Raw genomic sequence first — 18,606 nt, forward strand, 5'->3', positions numbered from 1 at the left:
CGCCCCTACCCTTGAATCACACGGTACGTCGTCAGCGTATGTTGGACTCGAAGTCTACGATGCGGAACGATGGTGCCGTATTCCGTACGTCCAACGTGTGTACGTCCGAAAATGGGTAATGCACGGGCCATCTTTCTCTGGTACTGCGCCCGCGCTCGATTGGCTAACCAGATCACGTGCCATTACATCATTTCATCTTAAAGTGTTCCCTCACGTCTTCAGAATCCTACCGATTTTATGACGCACCGACGCGGAAATATCACAAAATTATGGTTGCTGTTTTTTTCTTCTTCTCTTCTTCTGCTTCTTCTTCCAGTGTTATGACGCCATAGGGTTTCCAATCTACCCACACGTTTGGCAACATTACTCCTCCAGGGTCGGCGTCCGCCTCAGTTGTTGGCAAACTTCCCAACTTACTACTACCAAAGTGCGAGGAAATGCGGTTTGTTTCTAGGTGAGACACACCAGAGCACATCATGACGTCATCTACTTTTGGAGAATCCGGAACTATTGAGCTTTGTGGCTGATTTGGAAAATTCGTGGAAGCGCGAAATGATTACTGATGTTGCAGATCCAAGGGGAGGGAGAGGGGGTGTCACCCCCCCAAAACATTACGTAGAGCATTGTTGTCCCCGTCTCCCCTCCCCAGTTACGAACTTCGACAAAGAAACAGCCCCTCCCCCCAAAATTAAAGGTCTGGATCCGCCCCTGCTGACGTCACTTATGTTCTGCGTACTAAGTCTCAGAGGCGAGGTTGGCTTAGTAATAAAAGAAACAATTCTTCTTTAATTTGCAATGATACTTTATCAAAAATGAAGCAGAACTAAGATAAATAATGGACCACTTACTCTGCCAATTGAAGACCACACATCATTATGAGGATGCAGAAAAATGCGACAGCGTGAGATGCCTTCATTTTTTTTTCCCGACGGGGAGGCTGAAAAAGGAAAAAAAAGGAGGTATAAGCAGAAGCTTTGACAAGTGTGCTAAAAATAGGCGCACGTTAAAATCTACTGATACTTTTGGCACAATTTGCACAAGTGCATTAGACTGCAGTGAGGCAAACAAGTGTCGACGGCTATAGTCAATGCGTAATGATCGTGTCGTGTGCACTGTTGGAATATGACGTCCCAGGTACTAAACGGATGGTGATGAACGAGACGTGCTGCGATAGTCCGCGTAACTGTCACACGCCAAAAAAGAAAGAAAAAAAAAGAGAGATGATTCTCATATTCTAAGAACTGTCTTAGTCGTGAACTACGTCTGGCCTGAGAGTCTGAAACTCTCATTTCGTTGGGCGGACATGCAGTCGAGAACTGAACATAATAGGCCACACTAATTTTGTATTCGCACGAAATGCCGATGATATCGCACTACAAGTTGGACAGGAAATTCTCAACTACAATGTCGCCAACTTTTGAGCCACGCTAAAGTTACTCACTTCGAGGAGATCAAGCAAAGATGTGTGCTCCTCGGGGCTTTCGACACGAATGGTGACTCTGGAGTGACAGTGACGGAGCGCAGATGGCAGGAATATTTATATAATCACGTTTCTGGGGCACACTGAAACGGTGTTGCGATCCCATGCTCCAGATACGCGAGGTTACAGGTTAACCTGTCCTCCTTCTTGCTGTGCCATATGCTTCCACGCAATGAAAATCGTGGACTCCAGCAGTTATGCAGGAAAATGGGGACACAGCGCAAACCACCGCACGCACCAGAAAATTGCCAATGAGCACTACACATGCCGAACTACGTCAATCGCAGCCTTGGTAAATAACAGATTCATTCTAAAATGTTTGATACAACAGTTTGATACAAACATGCAGTTTGATACAGGATACACGTGTAGGAGAGATAGCAGTGTCCTAACATTGCTGTTGCCAGGCTCCCTAACAAGAGAAAATGAAACACCATGTTGCATGTTTGCCTTGGTTGGCGGACTTCGACCCTTATTGTGAAGGGGCTCATTATTTCATACTCCACATCACCACCAGCTATGGGGTAGCGTATCGCCCCTGGCGATGAAACTCCCCATTCATTATCTCAAAATAAAGTTGTTCTTGTTGGCTTGGTTGTTGTTAACCCGCCGCGGGTCCACTAAGCTAAGAGCACGCCGTCAAAGCATCACTTCCCGCGTATTTCATAGAGCTGTTCGGCACCGCTTGGCGCCACGGTCGGCGGTGGTCGAGAATAGGATATACCTTTAAAACTCGGTAACATAAAAAGATGTGGTACGTGGGACTTTGTGTACGAAATGCGTGGAGTGAGGCGTAAAGACCCGGCCAGAGATAAAGTTCTATCCGTGTGGTTTCGCAAGCCCTTTAATGCCTTCTCTTCCTCGTTCGACGCATTGGCATACAAGGTCGGCCAGTATCTAGAGGTTTAGGTTCGCGTATTTCCTTTTGAGTCAGGGCTGGTATCTCAAGGAGACCACAGGCTGGATTCAGACCACGGTCTCGACGGGATCTGTAATGGAGTATCTGTGTTAAAGTATCTGTGAAGAAGAAGAAGAAGAGGAAGGTAGTCGGGATGTAGTTAGTGTCAGCCAATCGCCCAAGACGATTTCAAATGTAGGCTACCATACGTAGGCTTTCTGTGGCAGCCCAGTGGCGGGTTCGAATCCCGGTGCCGGCTGTGCAGTCTGGGATATTTCCTGGGTTTTCCTCAGACGCTTTCAGACATATGTCGGCACAGTTCCCTTAGAAGTCGGCCCAGGACGCACATTCCCCCAGGGCGTCAGCCGTGACGTTGCCCACCTCTGTGAGGCCGACAACGGCGAGCCCTTTCACCAGCACCACCACCACCGCCTGGTGGCAGCTAATTCCCATGGCATCCGCCACTCGAAACACGGCCGTCATATGGTGGAATCACACGGCTTACGTCACGTTGTTTAGGCGATCAAGCTTTCGTTTAGGTGGCATTGACCGTGAGCCGGAAGGAGACGAAGAAGAAGGAGCGTGCAGGGCGAAACGGCGGTCTTGTAAGAACCCTATTGAGAAGCCAGTGAATATGTTCTCCATACGTACGGTAGTTCTGTTACTGACGCTGGTGGTGACAGAGGGTGGGAACACGACTACCACGGTTGAAAAAGCAATTCCACTGCGAACAGCAGTGAAACAGTCGGACTTCAACAAAAGCGTGACGGGAACGCCGAATGTCCTTCGGATGGTAAGATACTTTACGCAATCTTTGCCTGGTATATGTTATCAACCGATATGTAATCCCGTCCCTGTCAATGGAAACAACAACGAAAAGCTCGTCTTGAACCTTTACAGACACAGGTGGATGCGTACACCACATATATCGCCGGTGAAGACTTCGCCACGGTCCCGGAGTTTGTGAAGGTGATGGCCGCCATAGAGAATGGCAGCAAATGGATGGAAGCGAACCTTAGCCGCAGTGTCGAAAAGAACCCCGCCGCCGTTCCTTCTAATATCCGGGAGGACGGCCGATGGGATCCTGAGAAGCACAAGAATAATTCCCAAGCCTTTTCGACGTTTGCGTACGTTCTATTGGGTATGATTGGCTGCATGATCGCGATGGTGTTCATATGCATGGTGGCAACGTCCTGCAAGGAGATCTTCACCAATGGTTTCTATGGTACAGGAAGTCGAGTCTTGGATCGGGTATGATATTTTTTTGGTGTTTTTCCAGTATTCTAGGCGAGCATGGAATCACAGCGAACGTGTATACATACAGGCTGTTGCACGAGAGAGCGACCCCTTATTATATGTATATATATATATATATATATATTTATAAGTTTTGAAACCTTGTGCACGACACTTGTGCAGATTTTTGTTACCCCCAACAGGTGTTTTGTATGAGTGTACCTCATTAATTAGTCCAATTGGCACAACTGAGCTTAAAAATTTGCCAAGGAAAGGTAACTTTTTCCAAGGAAAGGCGCAGCATTTTTCACAAGAGGAATCAGCTATGGTTGAAAGGGTATCTCGTCATCGAAGTAAGACTTCAAGAAAACCCACAGTCAAGCATACCAAGGTGTGGTTCGACCCGAAATTTGGCTAACTCTCCTGAGTGCAAGGCCCGGAACGAAGAATGCAAAGAATGAAGTGCGGAAAGTTGGACCATTTTGGAGTAGTTTGTCGAGCAGGCGCCAAGCGGCAAGGTTGTACTGCACGTGAGATTGTGCCGGGCAATCCTACTGACGACGACATCAGCCCTCCAGGTGCTATGCTTCTGGTGGTGCACAAGCCCGGGAGAAACGCTATTTATGCAACTGTACGAGCTGCTGGGAAAGACATTACGTTCCTCGTTGACACTGGGTCGTCTGTTTCGACAGCACGTGTATCAGTCAACGTTTGCCGGGAACTTCGCATTGCAGCCTGTTTCTATTGAACTTCACGACTAGTCAAGGAAGCCAATTCCAGTGCGAAGGTGCATAGTTCTCTCTGTCAAGTACAGAACATGCACCGCTCAAATTTTCTTCTACGTTGTCTCCCAAGGAAGCACTTTGCTTGGTCTTGATGCAGTTGCCGCCCTAGACATCCATATCGATAGGGCACGCCTCAAGTGTGTGGAGACAACAACAGTTATATGATTTACGGAATCCAATAGCGAACGAATTGCCAAGTGCGAATTCCGAGAACTATTTGCACCCTGTTTGGTCTTGCAAAAGGCTATGGACACAAGGACACAGTACGACAAGATGCCAATCCGACAATAGCTAAGCTGTGGCGACTTCCACTACAGATACGTGATGGCGTCTCAAACGAGATCAAGAAAATGCTGTATATGGACGTCATTGAGCCTATTGATGGTTCACCATAGGTGTCGCCACTGGTGTTAGCGAGGAAGAACGACGACCGGATAAGGCCCAGTTCTCACTTGGCGACCCTCGACGCGGCGTCGTGAGCGGGCGGCGGAAGTAGAGGCGCATTTCCGCCGCCCCGTCAGCGCGCACGATTTTCATGCTCCCACCACAGTGTTCCCACCATGTTCCCACCCATCAGAGGGCGTCGCCTTTCTGTGTCAGCTTGTAGTGGACGACGATGACTAAGCTCGCGCCACGCCCCCGATTCCGTCGGTGACTCCTTCTGGCATTCGTTGTGGTAGCTTGCATTCTGTTGGCTCTCACAATTCTGGTGACCCGAACGGAGCTTCGCTTTTCAACAATGCACTCTGGAGATGAACCTTCCCCACAGACCCCGGCTACAACACCTCTTCTACCGGGCGTGGCTCATGTCGGCGCTTACCACCGTTTTGGTCTCGCAGCCCGTTGATCTGGTTTCAGCAAGTCGAGGCACAATTTCTCCTTGCTGGTGTAACATCACAGATAACCAGGTACCGTCATCTCCTCGCCTCCCTTCCCCCCGAGATCGCCATGGATGCCGCCGACATCATTGCCAACCCTCCAGCGCAGAATCCCTACGACCATCCGAAGAGCTCAATCCTCCAGCGCACCACCATTTCTGAGCGAACGCGCCTCCAACAGCTTTTGCACTCTGAAGAGCTGGGGGACCGAAGACCCTCCCAGCTACTCCGCGCCATGCAAGTCCTACTGGCCAACAGAGCTGCTTCTCTTGACGACGACCTGCTTCGCGAACTGTTTCTGTCGAGGCTCCCATCCTCCGTGCAAATGATCATCGCTACGGCCACTGCCTTACCTCTGGCCCAGCATGCACAACTGGCTGACAAGGTGACGGAAGTAGCAAACCGGAGCCCTCCCATTGCAGCCGTTTCCGAGTCGTGTCTACTTTTCGCCTCCCGCTACCAGCCACCAGTTTTAACGGCCCCGTCTACGTTCGCCGAGGAGCTTTCGTCTATGCGCGCGGTCATTCACCGCGTTTCCCACACAGTCGGCGCGCTCCAGTTCCGTGACAACCACAGCCGCTCAGCCGATTCAGAAGATTCCACCGTTCCCCACGGCGTTACTCCCACCGCAGCGTTTCTCAAGCTGATGACCAGAACCCACCACCCTGCTGGTACCACGAACGCTTCGGTCAGGCCGCCATGCGATGCACTCATCCCTGTGGTTGGTCGGGAAACGCTCCCGGCAACCGATGACTGCGACCACCGCTTTCCCTTCTCCCGCCACAAGTTGCCTTTCCTTTGTTGTGGACCGCTCCAGCAAGACTCGTTTCCTCGTGGACACTGGAGCTGCTGTCAGCGTTCTACCTGCCTCATTCAGCGACCGGTGTGGAAACGCAGGTCGCCCTCTCCGTAGATGTCTCACGACGCCTTCTGGTCGACACCCAGACCCGGCTATCGGCTCACGCGATCCCTGCCGCTCCCCACCTTGCTGCTGGCGTCAGTGGAACTTCCCTTCCCCCAACTTCGTTGCCAATCTCAGAGCTCCTGCGCCAGTTCCCCACACTCACACAACCTCCTGACTGGACGACACCGGTCAAGCACGATGTCGTTCACTTCATCGAAACCACGGGCTCACCGGTTTTCTCCCGTTCTCGCCAGCTACCACCTGATAAACTGAAGATAGCCAAAGCGGAGTTTCAGCACATGTTGGACATCGGTATCGCCCGTCCATCCTCCGCCAGTTGGTCTTCAGCACCCCACATGGTGCCTACAAAGACGGGGGACTGGAGGCCGTGCGGGGACTACCGCACCCTCAACCTAGTCACCAAGCCCGACCGCTACCCGTTACCTCGGCTCCAAGATTTTACTGCTAACCTGCACGGCATGAGGATGTTCTCAAAAATCGGCCTAACTAAAGCCTATCATCACATCCCTGTAGCGCCATGTGACATCCCGAAGACTGCAATCACCACCCCATTTGGGCTTCTTGAATTCATTCGCATGCCTGGCTCCGGAATGCGGCACAGACTTTCCAGCGTTTCATCGACACCGTCACTCTGGGCTTGCCCTTCGTCTTCGCATATATTGATGACATCCTTGTCGCAAGCGAGAGCCTTGAACAGCACCTCGAACATCTTCGGCTCCTCTTCTATCGCCTTGCCGACAATGGAATCGTCATCAATATTGCGAAATGCGAATTCGGAGCGCAGTCGCTGGGATTTCTTGGCCATCACGTATCCACGGAGGGCATCGCACCGCTCCCGCAAAAAGTCGCTGCCATCGTGAGCTTCCCAAAGCCCCAGTCTGTTCGCCAGTTGCGCCGTTTTTTAGGCCTCGTCAATTTCTACAGACTGTTTCTACCCACTGTGATCACACGCTACGTCCGCTCGAAGAGCTCCTGCACCAATCTGAAACATCACGTCGAGGCAGCAACCAACATGTCACCGGCTCCGGTCCTGCCAGTCGCGCATATTCCCTGGTTTGGTCGGACGCCGCTTCCGACGCCTTCAGTGCCATCAAGTCGCTGCTTCCTTCCGCCACTCTGTTGCACCTCCCGAGCACCAACAGTTCTGATGGTCGATGCCTCCTCTATCGCAGTCGGAGCAGTGCTGCAGCAGAAGTCCAGTGACACTTGGCATCCTCTGGCGTTCTTTTCCAAGGCACTCAAGCCAACGGAAGCACGCTATAGCACCTTCGGCCGAGAACTCCTTGCTGAGTACCTCTCTGTCAAGCATTTCCGCTACTTTTTGGACGGCAGAGAATTCACCATACTCACCGATCACAAGCCCTTACCCTACGCTTTCCGCTTGGCCAGCAGCAAGTACTCCCCTCGTGAGATTCGGCATTTAGCTTTCCTAGCAGAATTCACTACGCGCGTTGAGCATGTCTCCACATCGGCGAACTGCCCTGCCGACGCCCTTAGTCGCATTGCTGCAGTCGAACACCTCTCTCCTGAAGCTCTAGCGCGTGCTCAGCTCAGCGATCCCGACCTTGAAGCCTTACGCCGATCGCCCACCTCCCTTCATCTTGAAGACCTTCCCGTTCCCGGGTCCGACCTCCGCCTTTGCTGTGACACAACCACGGTTCCTCCTAGGCCCTATGTCCCTCAGCCTTACCGTCGAGCGGTTTTTGACCTTTACCACGGACTCTCGCATCCAGGAGCACGAGGCACACAACGCCTTATTGAATCCTGCTTCATATGGCCCAAGATGAACGCTGATATTCGCGCTTGGGTTGGTTCCTGTTCCTCCTGCCAGCGTTCCAAGATCTCCCGCCATACGTCCGCATCTCTTGGCCACTTTGCTCTCCCTGACGCACGCTTCGATCACGTCCACCTCGACCTTGTAGGCCCATTATCGCAATCTTCCGGCCACCGGTACATTTTGACAGCCGTCGACCGTTTTACCCGCTGTCCGGAAGCCGTGCCCATGCCTGATTCCACAGCACCCACCGTGGCAGACACCTTCTTCTCCACCTGGGTTGCACGGTTGGAGTGCCCTCACGTGTCACCACTGACCAGGGCCCGAGAACGACAGCTGGCGACCAATTAGGTGACACAGAAAGGCCACGCCCTCTGATTTTTCGTCTCCTTTGGACAACGGAATGGCACTGTGGTGGGAAAATCGTGCGCGCTGACGGGGCGGCGGAAATGCGCCTCTATACTTCCGCCGCCCGCTCACGACGCCGCGTCGGGCGTCGCCAAGTGAGAACTGGCCCTAAGATTTTGCATCGATTTACGGGCGCCGAATAGGGCCGCGTGATACACGACTGCTTCCCTCTTCCTCATGTTGAAGAACTGAGAAACAAGCTCGCTCTGGCACGATAGTTTTCCAAGCTGGATTTAACGGCGGCGTATCATCAACTACCTTTAGCTGAAGAAAGTCGGGACCTGACCGCTTTCATTACTCACGACGGACTTTTACGGTACAAACGTGTCTGCTTCGGGTTTGCGTCAGCACCGTCCGCGTTTCAATGGCTGCTAGCGAGCGTCCTCAAAAGCTGCCGCGGGGTACCGCATTACCTCGACGACATCATTATATCTGGCAAAAATGAGAAAGAACACGACAAGAGTCTTCGGCAAGGTTTGAAACTCATTTCAGAGGCCGGCCTACGATTGAACGCCAAATGCGTCTTCGCAGTCAAGGCGATCTGCTTCGTCGGTCATACGGTCACCGAAGGGAAACTTAAGCCACTCCAAGCTAATGTGAAAGCCATTCTGGAGGCTCCAGCATGCACCTGTTAACTTCTAAGGATGACAGGACACTATGCCAAATTCATAAACAACTACGCGGAGGAAGTGGAACCGCTACGTGACATGCTACGCGGTGGAAAAGACATAACACATACTTTTTTCGAGCCCTTCCATTGCATCATGTTGCTGTAACTGCTACGTTTCTCCAGTATTCCGGAATCGCTGTAGTTATAAAAACAATTGAAAGACAATTGACCGTTTCTGACACTTATACCCCTGTCACACGGGCATTTTCGATCCTGCTCGACCGAACCTGCTTGAACCCAATGCAGATCGGATGGTGCTACACGGCCGCTTCCAAGCAGGATCGAACTTTGATCCTGCTTGACTCAAGACAGTTCCCATAACAGGATTGAGAATTTCAAGACGGCTCGACGGCCGCCATTTGCATCCCCGACCCCGGTGAACTGTCATAACTTAAGACGGACATGCGCGCGAAGCTACAAATGATGCTTACATCGGTATACGATAAAACCACTAATATCGCTGTTATATAGGAAACGCGAAATTAATGAGTTCCGTTTATTCATTTGCCTATATTCTCGACACCGTCAACAATTCAATGCGCATTGAAAGTGGCCGTGTAGCAGCGTCAAAACTCGAGCGTGCTCGGGAAGTTCGATGCAGATCGGATTCGAGAAGGATCGAAATGCCCGTGTGACAGGGGTATGACTAATATGGTTTATGTCGATATCGAGCTTTAACAGGACGTTTAAAACTTGCACTCAATGGACCTACGGTGTTTTTGCTCGGCTTACCCCTCCCCACCCATTGACCTCCCCACCCATCATCCTGAAATAAAGTTGTTGTTTTTGCTCGGCTTTTTGTATTTTACTTCCATTCATTTCACAAAACGAACGCCTATATCCTGCTATGTTATCGTTCCCACGGTAGAGGGTTGCGGCCTTCACATACTCTAATCGGTATGTTAACCGTGGTAAAATTCCTATTCATTCTTGGCACTTCGTCTGTGTGATATGACAAAAAAAAAAAAAAAAATAGCACGATGCACAGTCATTCGACTTAAAGGAATGGCAGAACGGAAGAGAGTGTGGTGCTGCATCCAAATCAAAATATCGAGGAAAATTATTCGGCAAAGAACTCTATGGAAGAGACGAGACGGAGAAGTTTGCTTAATTGCTTAACGAGACGGAGAAGTGATGCTAGCTATGTGTTCGATCTAAATAGCTATCGTGTCCTGTACGACTTCAGTTAGGTGCGTGAACTTTCCTTGTATCACTTGCGCAAGCAGCTCCAGGTTCGACACCTACCTAGTACGCAAACTAAATAAGAGAATTGTGCGTCGGTTGACTTACTGTGTGAGCTCATGTGCAAGAACTGACAATGTGACACTGTTCTTGTCGTTTTTCGCAGATGACTAAAGCCCTGTCGAAGACTGGTGACGACACAACTAACCTCCTGCAAGAGAGTATGACTCCCTCAACTTCCGGTGCTCGGAGTCTCGGCTACACCGGAGCGAGAAGCGCGCTCATGTTGCCGAGTTCACGGAAATCTTGCATGACTACAAGAAGCATTGATATGCAAACCAGAATAGTGTAATGGCGTCGTATTCTAGACGATTACAGTGACGGTACCGAAAGCAGAGACAATAAATTAATAAAGACAGCTCTGTACATTTAGAAACTGTTGTTTATCCAGGTTTCCTCATTGTAGAGCGTTCCATCGAATGCCACCATTCCACCATCCAGCCAGCCATCCACCATCCACCCTTCACCATCATCTTTCGCATCACAGGTTATACGTACTTCCGATCATCCATTATTTGTCATGAGAGAACATTTGGTCATAGCATACCCCTTCAGTACCGCCACCTTTATGCGTACTTAACAATCGCGTAGCAGCCTTCGCTGTCCTGCGCCTTTAGGATGATTGGAAGAGGTGTCATGTCGTGGTGTTGCACAGCGATATTCTCTTCGTCCTCGACATTGAAAATGCTGTCCGAATCATCCGATCGAACCGCTAATCAGCTTGAGCAGCTAATCAACATTTGCGATGGTAAAAAATGACTGCCCACCGTTGTAGGCGGTTTGCTGTGGTAACGAAAATGCCTTTGGGTGATCGAAAAATCGGTCAGCCATGGTCCACGCAGAGCGAAAATTTCAGACTCCGCGGGTACTGATGGAATACTTCATAGACCCTCTCCTAAGAACAGCACAGCGACATCTTTCACCAAGGTATACACGACCTGCTCAACAGACGTTCTGACAACAACGACCTACTGTGTAACTGTATATGTATTACTTTATACAGTAGGACGCACAACGAGCACCACTCAAGAAGCCAAAGCTGCATGGAGCCGATTTCTCCATATTTTTAAAACCCACTCACCCAAGAAGTTTGCAATTCAGGACAACGTGCTCTACAAAGCGAAGCCATCGACGCAAACAAGCTAAGTCAGACAAGTCGTAAAACGTCAATTTCGTAGGATGTAAATATGCGCGAAATTTATTAAAGCGACAAAGAGGACGTTCTGCGGGAATGTAGCATTGCTTTGCCTACCATCCGCTGCTACGCAGAGGCTATGGTACTGTGCCCGTGAGCGAGGGCCACAACCAAGAATTCAGCTAGTGTCCTAAGAGCGCAGTATGTCACATAGTCGTTCTTTTCTTGTCCGTCCTTTTAGCGCTTTTAATGACGACTTCGTCCTAAGAAACGTTTCATGATCTGAAAGGTAGCGTGACAGCTTTCAGCCACGGGGACCGCAGAATGTCGACGTCATGTCTCGAGCGTTCGAGTCCACGTCAAAACTAATTGTCGTCGTCGTCGTCGTTTCTAATTACTGAGGTCCGAACGGCAGATCACAAGATCACGTGAACGTGTCGACGCAGAATCATAACAGTGCGTACACTGTAACTGTGGTGCAAATCGCTGATGATGGCGCTCCTCATACTAATATTAATGTCAGTGAGTCGCTGCAAAGGAGAGAATCGTGAAAATGTTACACCTTATACAAGCGCCGTCCTTCCAGGATCCCAACAGGCTGCAACGTCAGCAGATGACCTCGAGAAGGTGAACGAACTGAGCTTATCACTCTCTTGCACAGCACGTTTGTTTAGCAGCTGCGCTACAGCGACATCCTGAGGTAAAGTGTGTCAGAAAGAAGGCCAGGGCAATGACACAAAAATGATGGCAAACTCTGCCTCGGAATGGTGAACCCGGTCCGTAATTGAAATTTAAATAGCGCTTATGTTATGCTAGGTTAATACACTGCGCACTGGGTGAAGTAAGAAGAGTGTAGTCAGCCGTATATTCCGCGTCCTTCGCGATGTGTACTCAGAGCGTAGCACCGATATCACTGCACGATGTCCCCAGGACACCACAGTATGTAATAGTATACGACTTTCGTAAGCTCCGGCACTATCAAGGTATAAATTCTCGGAGGTTGTCGGGTTAAGTGACCTTCATAAAATGTTTTTTTAACCGTGACATGGACTGAGCACAGCAGGATGCTGAAACTACAGTGAACCACACCATGTTTGCAGGCGAAAACCTCCGTCGATGCAAGTCAGTATCGGCAATCCTCCCATGACATGGTCGACATGAAGGCGATGCTTGGATTCCAAAGTCGGCGCAACCGGTACCGAGGCGGAGCTTCAAGGCAACCTCCGTACTTACCACGCAGCAAGAAGGTTCACAATGCAACACGTGGTGCACACACCTTCTCGGTAATCGCCTGTGTCGCGGTCGGTTTGATAGCCTGTGCAGTTATGCTTCTGTCCGCTTGCCTGGTGGTCTCGGCCTTTATAGATGGCTTCGATGAATCCTTCGAAAGCGTCTGCGAAAGACTCTCGCAAAGGGTAGGGTACACTGCATCTTGGACCTTTCAGTAATTGAGCAGGGTTAAAAGAATTAACTGAGGCGTAGAGGCGACTTCGTTCCCCAAATTTGGCGTCCGCAAATCGCATCATACGTATAGAAAACGCATGACATCTGACTTCCAAACAAAAGGGCCCTTCTTAAGGCTCCGCTCGTCGTAGCAAAAAGCCTTTTCCGTACAGTTCTTCCTTCGCCATTGCGGCTGTAATATATGAAGGGGTTGGGGGGGGGGGGGGGCTGTGTGGCAGTGTTGCGGATTTGGCCGCTCAAATCGGATTTAAATCAAATCCGCATTTTTCCTGAAGGTAGTAAATGAAATCCAAATGAAGTCCGGATTTAATTTTGACACGTTAAATCAAATCCTTTTAAATCCGGATTTGTTTTTCCGGACATAAATCAAATCCGCTTTTAAATCCGGATTTATCAAATCGTTTGACAAATCCGGGGGCCAAAATTCGTGCAGTAGCATTACTAGACGTATAACCGTGTCTACAAATTACTAATACTGCATGTATTCACTAAACAACGCTTAAATAACAGCGTGACGTGGCACAAAGAGCAATAAATTTCGTCTGATTGATGAGGATATAAAGAGCCAACATATCAATCCGCTGGCCGAAATTTTATTAATATTTTCGGACATAAATTTTTGAGTTGAGAAAGATATTTTCGGTTACGCCTGCTCGGCGTGTACCAGACTATCAGTCACCACGTATCAGCCTGTGTGCTATTCAGCTCCCGAGCTGCGGTTATATGTTACGGTCGCGCTCTGCACAATAATAACCTACAAACGAAATTAGACATACGCAGTTCCACACAACACAGCACAGATAAGCTTCGTTCGATCTGCTCGATTTATGCATGCACTACAGCCTGAGGCCTCGTTGTAGCCGCCTTTGCTTGGTTAAGAACCCAGGGCATGGGCGCCGCGAAGGGAGGGCCCCGGAAATTATGTCATTTTGACGGTGGGTAAAATCGGAGACACCACCCCCGAAACGGCGCTTCGCTCAGTTTCAAATCCATGCATCTTGTGAGGGAGCTTGGCGAAATCCACGCGCAAATCCGCTGAAAAAGGGGCGATTCAATCCAAATCCAGATCATTCGTGGAAAATGCGATTGAATCCAAATCCAAATCATACCTGGAATATGCGATTGAATCCAAATTCAAATCATTAGTGGAAAATGCGATTCAATCCAAATCCAAATCCTGCCCATATTTTTTCACGCAAATCAAATCCTCCAGCCCTCCGGTGGATTTAAATCCGGATATAAATCAAATCCGTGGATCCAAATGCACAACACTGCGTAGTACTTGTGGCTGATAGTACCATACGAGCGCCCACTCTAGTCCTAAGAAGTGTCAATAAAAGTGCAGAGGAAATGATGTCCTCTCTACACAAGTCCTCATCGACGATTATGGAATGCCCTTGTCAGGACCTGATACGCTGGGCAGCTTATCAACACGTGTCATCACCGCAGGACTACGACGATAGAACTGGAATAGCTGGAGAGCGGCGGTAGTGCGAGATGGTGTTCCATTGCATTTGGTGACCAGGACAATGACCACCACAGACCGGTCGACACTCCGGCCCTTCACCATTCGAAATTTTTACATGGACTTTACGGCGGACTCATGCGGTCTAGTTGGCTGCACCGTGGCAAAATTCTTTTCTTCGCTTTGCTTTCCTGCCGCGAATGCAATCGGCTCCAGCCTGCAGAACATGCTAGGAAACGACAAAGCCATTATTTTCATTCGCAGGGATCTGGAAAACTACAATAAGCTTGTCAAATTTGTTGATTGCAATCAATTCCCCTACTGCTACTCTATAGGGAATGACATCATTTGGGCCCAAATATCGCGGGCGTGCGTGCCGAGAGAAGCGATTTTGTTGTATCTCCCATAGACTCCCATGTGTTGAAAATTAGACAAACTTTAATTCGCAAAAAATCTGTGAATTGCGTCAGACCTTCAAAAATATGTCATTCCGTAGCTAAACTCGATGGGATCACGCCTGTACCGGTTTCGTGTCGAAATTTAGCGACGTTTACGAGAACCCTGCGAATAAAAATTCCCCATAGGCTTCCGTAAGAAGTGAGTCCACCTTAAGACGTCCCGGGAACCACTTGCAACGCCACTGCTGGACGTACGGTGCCTGTTCCTCCAAAGACTGTCTAGGTGCCGACGCCCCCCACTACGCGTTCCTCAAAGGTCCCGGCAGGCCATGGTGCCGCTCACGCTTCTTACAGGTCTCTGCACGACATGTTCATCCTTCACTGTGTAACGCCGCCTCACGAGATCGTCTTCAGCGGTCCCAGGAACACAGCCCGTGCTACCGTCCCACCTGGCCTTACTAAGAGCTCTTCCTCTTTTCATGTGGCCAAGCCTCAGTCAACCACCCTCCGACGGTCAAGTTGCGCAAAGACTACAGTTCCACCGGGGAACCGCAGGGAAGCTACAGTGAGCTTCTCTTCCGGTCTCCACCAGCCTCGTAGTTGTCCTCCCCGGCACTTGCCCCGGCGTCTTCAAGATCACCGTTTACGTGCTGTCCCGCGGTACTGTCGCCTGCTCGCCCTGGAGCCCTCGCCGCTTCAGCTCTTCTCTGGAGCCTGCCCAGCACACAGCGCTTGCTCACACCGCACTGCTGCTGCATCCACTGCCGTAACCACAAGCCGTGTGTCCAGCTGTAGATACCTCATCTACGCACTGTCTTCATTCCCCTCTCCGCTCTTCGTCGTATCGTCGTAGATCTCAACCGCAAGCACCACTTCGCTCCTGAGTGGGGGAGTGATGTAACGACCCGTGGACCATCTAGCGGCCATCTAAGGTGTTCTTTCTGTGCAGTGCAGGAGCAGGGCCACGGGCTGTGAAACTCCCCAACATATCCGGCCCTCCGGAACGTTCTATCGTCGTCGATAAGGACTCAGAGCGGCACTATCGCCTCTACAGAAAGAACAGCACGTAGACAAGACGGTACAAAGTTATAAAGGCACCCAGAGACACGGGGAGAGTTTCACTCAGAGAGCCACACGTTGCTCGTGATCGAAGGTGTTGAAAATATGACGTTACGTGGCATGAGGTAACACGTATGACGACTCCCGTAATTGAAACCTCTACACTTGACCGTAGACGTATAGACAAGCATTTGATTTCCGTGTTGTCGTATTGCTAGACGCGTTCAAAATAATGCAAGGTGCGCTCGAAAGGTTGGCTTTGCGTGGATACGTCCACTATGCGCACCATAGCGAAATATAGATTTTCAGACTGTTGAGAATTACCGCTAACTGTCAAATCTATCAAGGATCCTTCCAATTGCTCCTGGTATTCCCTGTCAGCAGGTTACTCGAACTATGATGAAGAGCAGTGAGGACACAACCGGCCTTCTCCATGACGACATCGGCGTCTCTCTATCAAGTTGGGTGGATCGACGCGATTGCTACGAAGAAAGGGATGGACGATCTCTTCCACGGAGTCCACCCGCGATTACACCAAGCACGAATATACATGCAAGAATTGTAGAATTGTAAAACATGGAGTAGCGTTCTTCAAGTATTCAAGCTGAATTAAATCATGACATATATTCCTTCATAACAAGAAAGCTGTTAACATCGCGGCTATTCGTATTACTATTACGAGTCTAGCGTTGGTGTCGCTCTTCTGTTTGTTCCCAGACTCAGGATTTTGCACTATGGACTATATCCACGCTATACTCTCAACTGACTATTACGGTGATGAGCAGAGTTGGAAATCAAGAGATCTATGAACAAATAACCTGAAATTATGAACCAAACTGTGAACAATGTCATTGGAAAACGTGACATTCTGCGCGTGAGGGACAGGTTCCTCTGTCACTGCAAACGGGATATGTTAACAGTAAACATTTCCAAACGCATCTTTCATGAGAGAGAGAGAGAAAATACCTGTTTATTTACAAATATTGGAGCTGAGTGACACCCATCATCTTTCATGAGATCACGAAGGAGGAGGTATCACTAGGGACCCCCTCGTTTTGAATAGGTCGACGAAACAAACAGTCAACGCCACCTAGATACAGTATGCCTGCTTAATGCCTCCTCTCCCTCCTCCGCTACGTGGACACAATGTCAGAATTAGTCTGCTACTGCAATTCGCCGTGCTGCGAATTCAAGAACTCCCAGCTAACTTCGTAAATTTGAACCTGTAGACTAAAAGTGCAACACGCTTTCCAGAAAATCAGTTTTGAGAAAAATATGAGACCGTTCTGCACTTTATTTTGTTTTCCCATTTAGCACACGGGGACGTTCACTACTCGCAGACGACAGTGGCTGCCCATGCGGCTGATGGTGGCTCCTCTCCATGGCTACGACCGCCGAAAGCACGTTCCTGATTGGCTGCGGCCGTCGAAAATACGATCCTGATTGGCAGACTCTTAGCTGTTACGTCCCGTCGATGAGTAAGCAGGCTTTCTGTATCTAGGTTGTGGTGTCAGCGTCCTCGCACGTTCTCCCTCCCCCGTTTTAATACAACAGCTCTTATTCTGAAAACGAGCGCTTCTGCGCGAAAGCGACACAAATCACCATCCATGTCCGCGTGTTTTCTTTCTTTTTTTTTGTTGTTGTTGTTGTTTTATGGGAAGGGGAGAGGGTGGCATCTCCTGCGGCTATATTAATTGCCTCGATCATTTTTCGCAAAACGGCGCGAGCGCTTCAAGAGGAACAGATAATGTCATTGGGCCGAACTTCTATCTTTCATAATTATACAAAAAGTGCATGGCGAACACGCGGAATGCAGGTAGCTCACCATAATGCAGGTGAGCACACGTGCAGACGACATTTGTACGAATGGTTGCCAGACAACGTTGACAAGAAATACTATCGGGCATGACTAGACGTGCTCGGAGCGTCACCAGATAGAGGAGCAACGTCAGTGTGCATTTGGTCTGGTAGATGAAGACATTTACACCGAATGTCTAGTTTAGGTGCCGCGCACGGCAACGGTTTCAGCCGTGGTGTGTTCGATAAAAGATAGCGTGAAGAAATACACCCAAATTTCAAGAGTTTTGAAGGGTGGCTTCGAATTCCAGGGCTTACAAGGCCTGGAATGAAATATAGACTTTCAGGGTCAAGGTCCTGTGCGAACCTTACCAACATCAAGAGTAGAGTATGTTCTACCATGGCGCGAGGAGTGACCACCGCTGCCAGAGCACGCTGGTTTACGCAGAGGTGGGGAAATTACTTTTATTTTGTAATGCACTACCCTTACTCGTTACTTTTTCAGGTGGTAACGCATTATGTTACTCATTACTTTGTTGTGGTAGGTAGTGCGTTGCTAATGCAATTACTAGTAACGTCGTTACTTTTTCATTACTTCGCCAGAAAACTGTATAAGAAGCACCACTCGTTCAGCTGAAGCTGATGACGAAACGGCGGTGCTATGTTGTACAAACATCTTCCTGATTGTGGGGCAGCCACCTAGGGATTCCATGTTTGGAATTTCCAACGTCCCATCTCGTCAGAAGGGATCAGACGCCGCCTCTTTACTTTGAAGACGGCATCATCTGAGGACTCCTCATAGGACACGTGATGCATGTGGAACTGTGGCGGCGCAAGTCTCTCGTATTCTTGTCGGTGACTTTTATTCTTTTACACAATGCAAGTGCAAAGCAGCCAATCCCTTTGTACTTTGTCACTTGTTCGAGGTGTAGAGGTTATTTTCTTTTACCATCACCCTCCCTCGACTCAAAAGTTCCAATGAGAAAGAAAGA

General features: G+C 49.5%; 1 protein-coding gene and 1 long non-coding RNA gene across 3 annotated transcripts; both read left to right on the plus strand.

Moving 5' to 3' along the window:
* The first annotated feature begins 2,829 nt into the window (after window positions 1-2,829).
* LOC135400557 (uncharacterized) lies at window positions 2,830-10,654 on the plus strand. The gene is made up of 3 exons (XM_064632393.1): window positions 2,830-3,171; window positions 3,279-3,629; window positions 10,403-10,654. Exons 1-3 carry the CDS (start codon window positions 2,830-2,832, stop codon window positions 10,586-10,588), a joined length of 879 nt encoding a protein of 292 aa, XP_064488463.1. The 3' UTR covers window positions 10,589-10,654.
* A 745-nt stretch (window positions 10,655-11,399) lies between these two features.
* Window positions 11,400-16,446, plus strand: LOC135399773 (uncharacterized). 2 transcript variants are annotated; one of them, XR_010424412.1, is made up of 3 exons: window positions 11,400-12,058; window positions 12,532-12,846; window positions 16,199-16,446. It is a non-coding gene; the product is annotated as an uncharacterized LOC135399773 (long non-coding RNA). The 2 variants fall into 2 exon arrangements; XR_010424411.1 differs by having other exon boundaries at window positions 11,405-12,058; window positions 16,202-16,446.
* The last annotated feature ends 2,160 nt before the right edge of the window (window positions 16,447-18,606 follow it).

The sequence above is a fragment of the Ornithodoros turicata genome, chromosome 7 (assembly GCF_037126465.1).
Source record: "Ornithodoros turicata isolate Travis chromosome 7, ASM3712646v1, whole genome shotgun sequence".
Taxonomy (NCBI): domain Eukaryota; kingdom Metazoa; phylum Arthropoda; class Arachnida; order Ixodida; family Argasidae; genus Ornithodoros; species Ornithodoros turicata.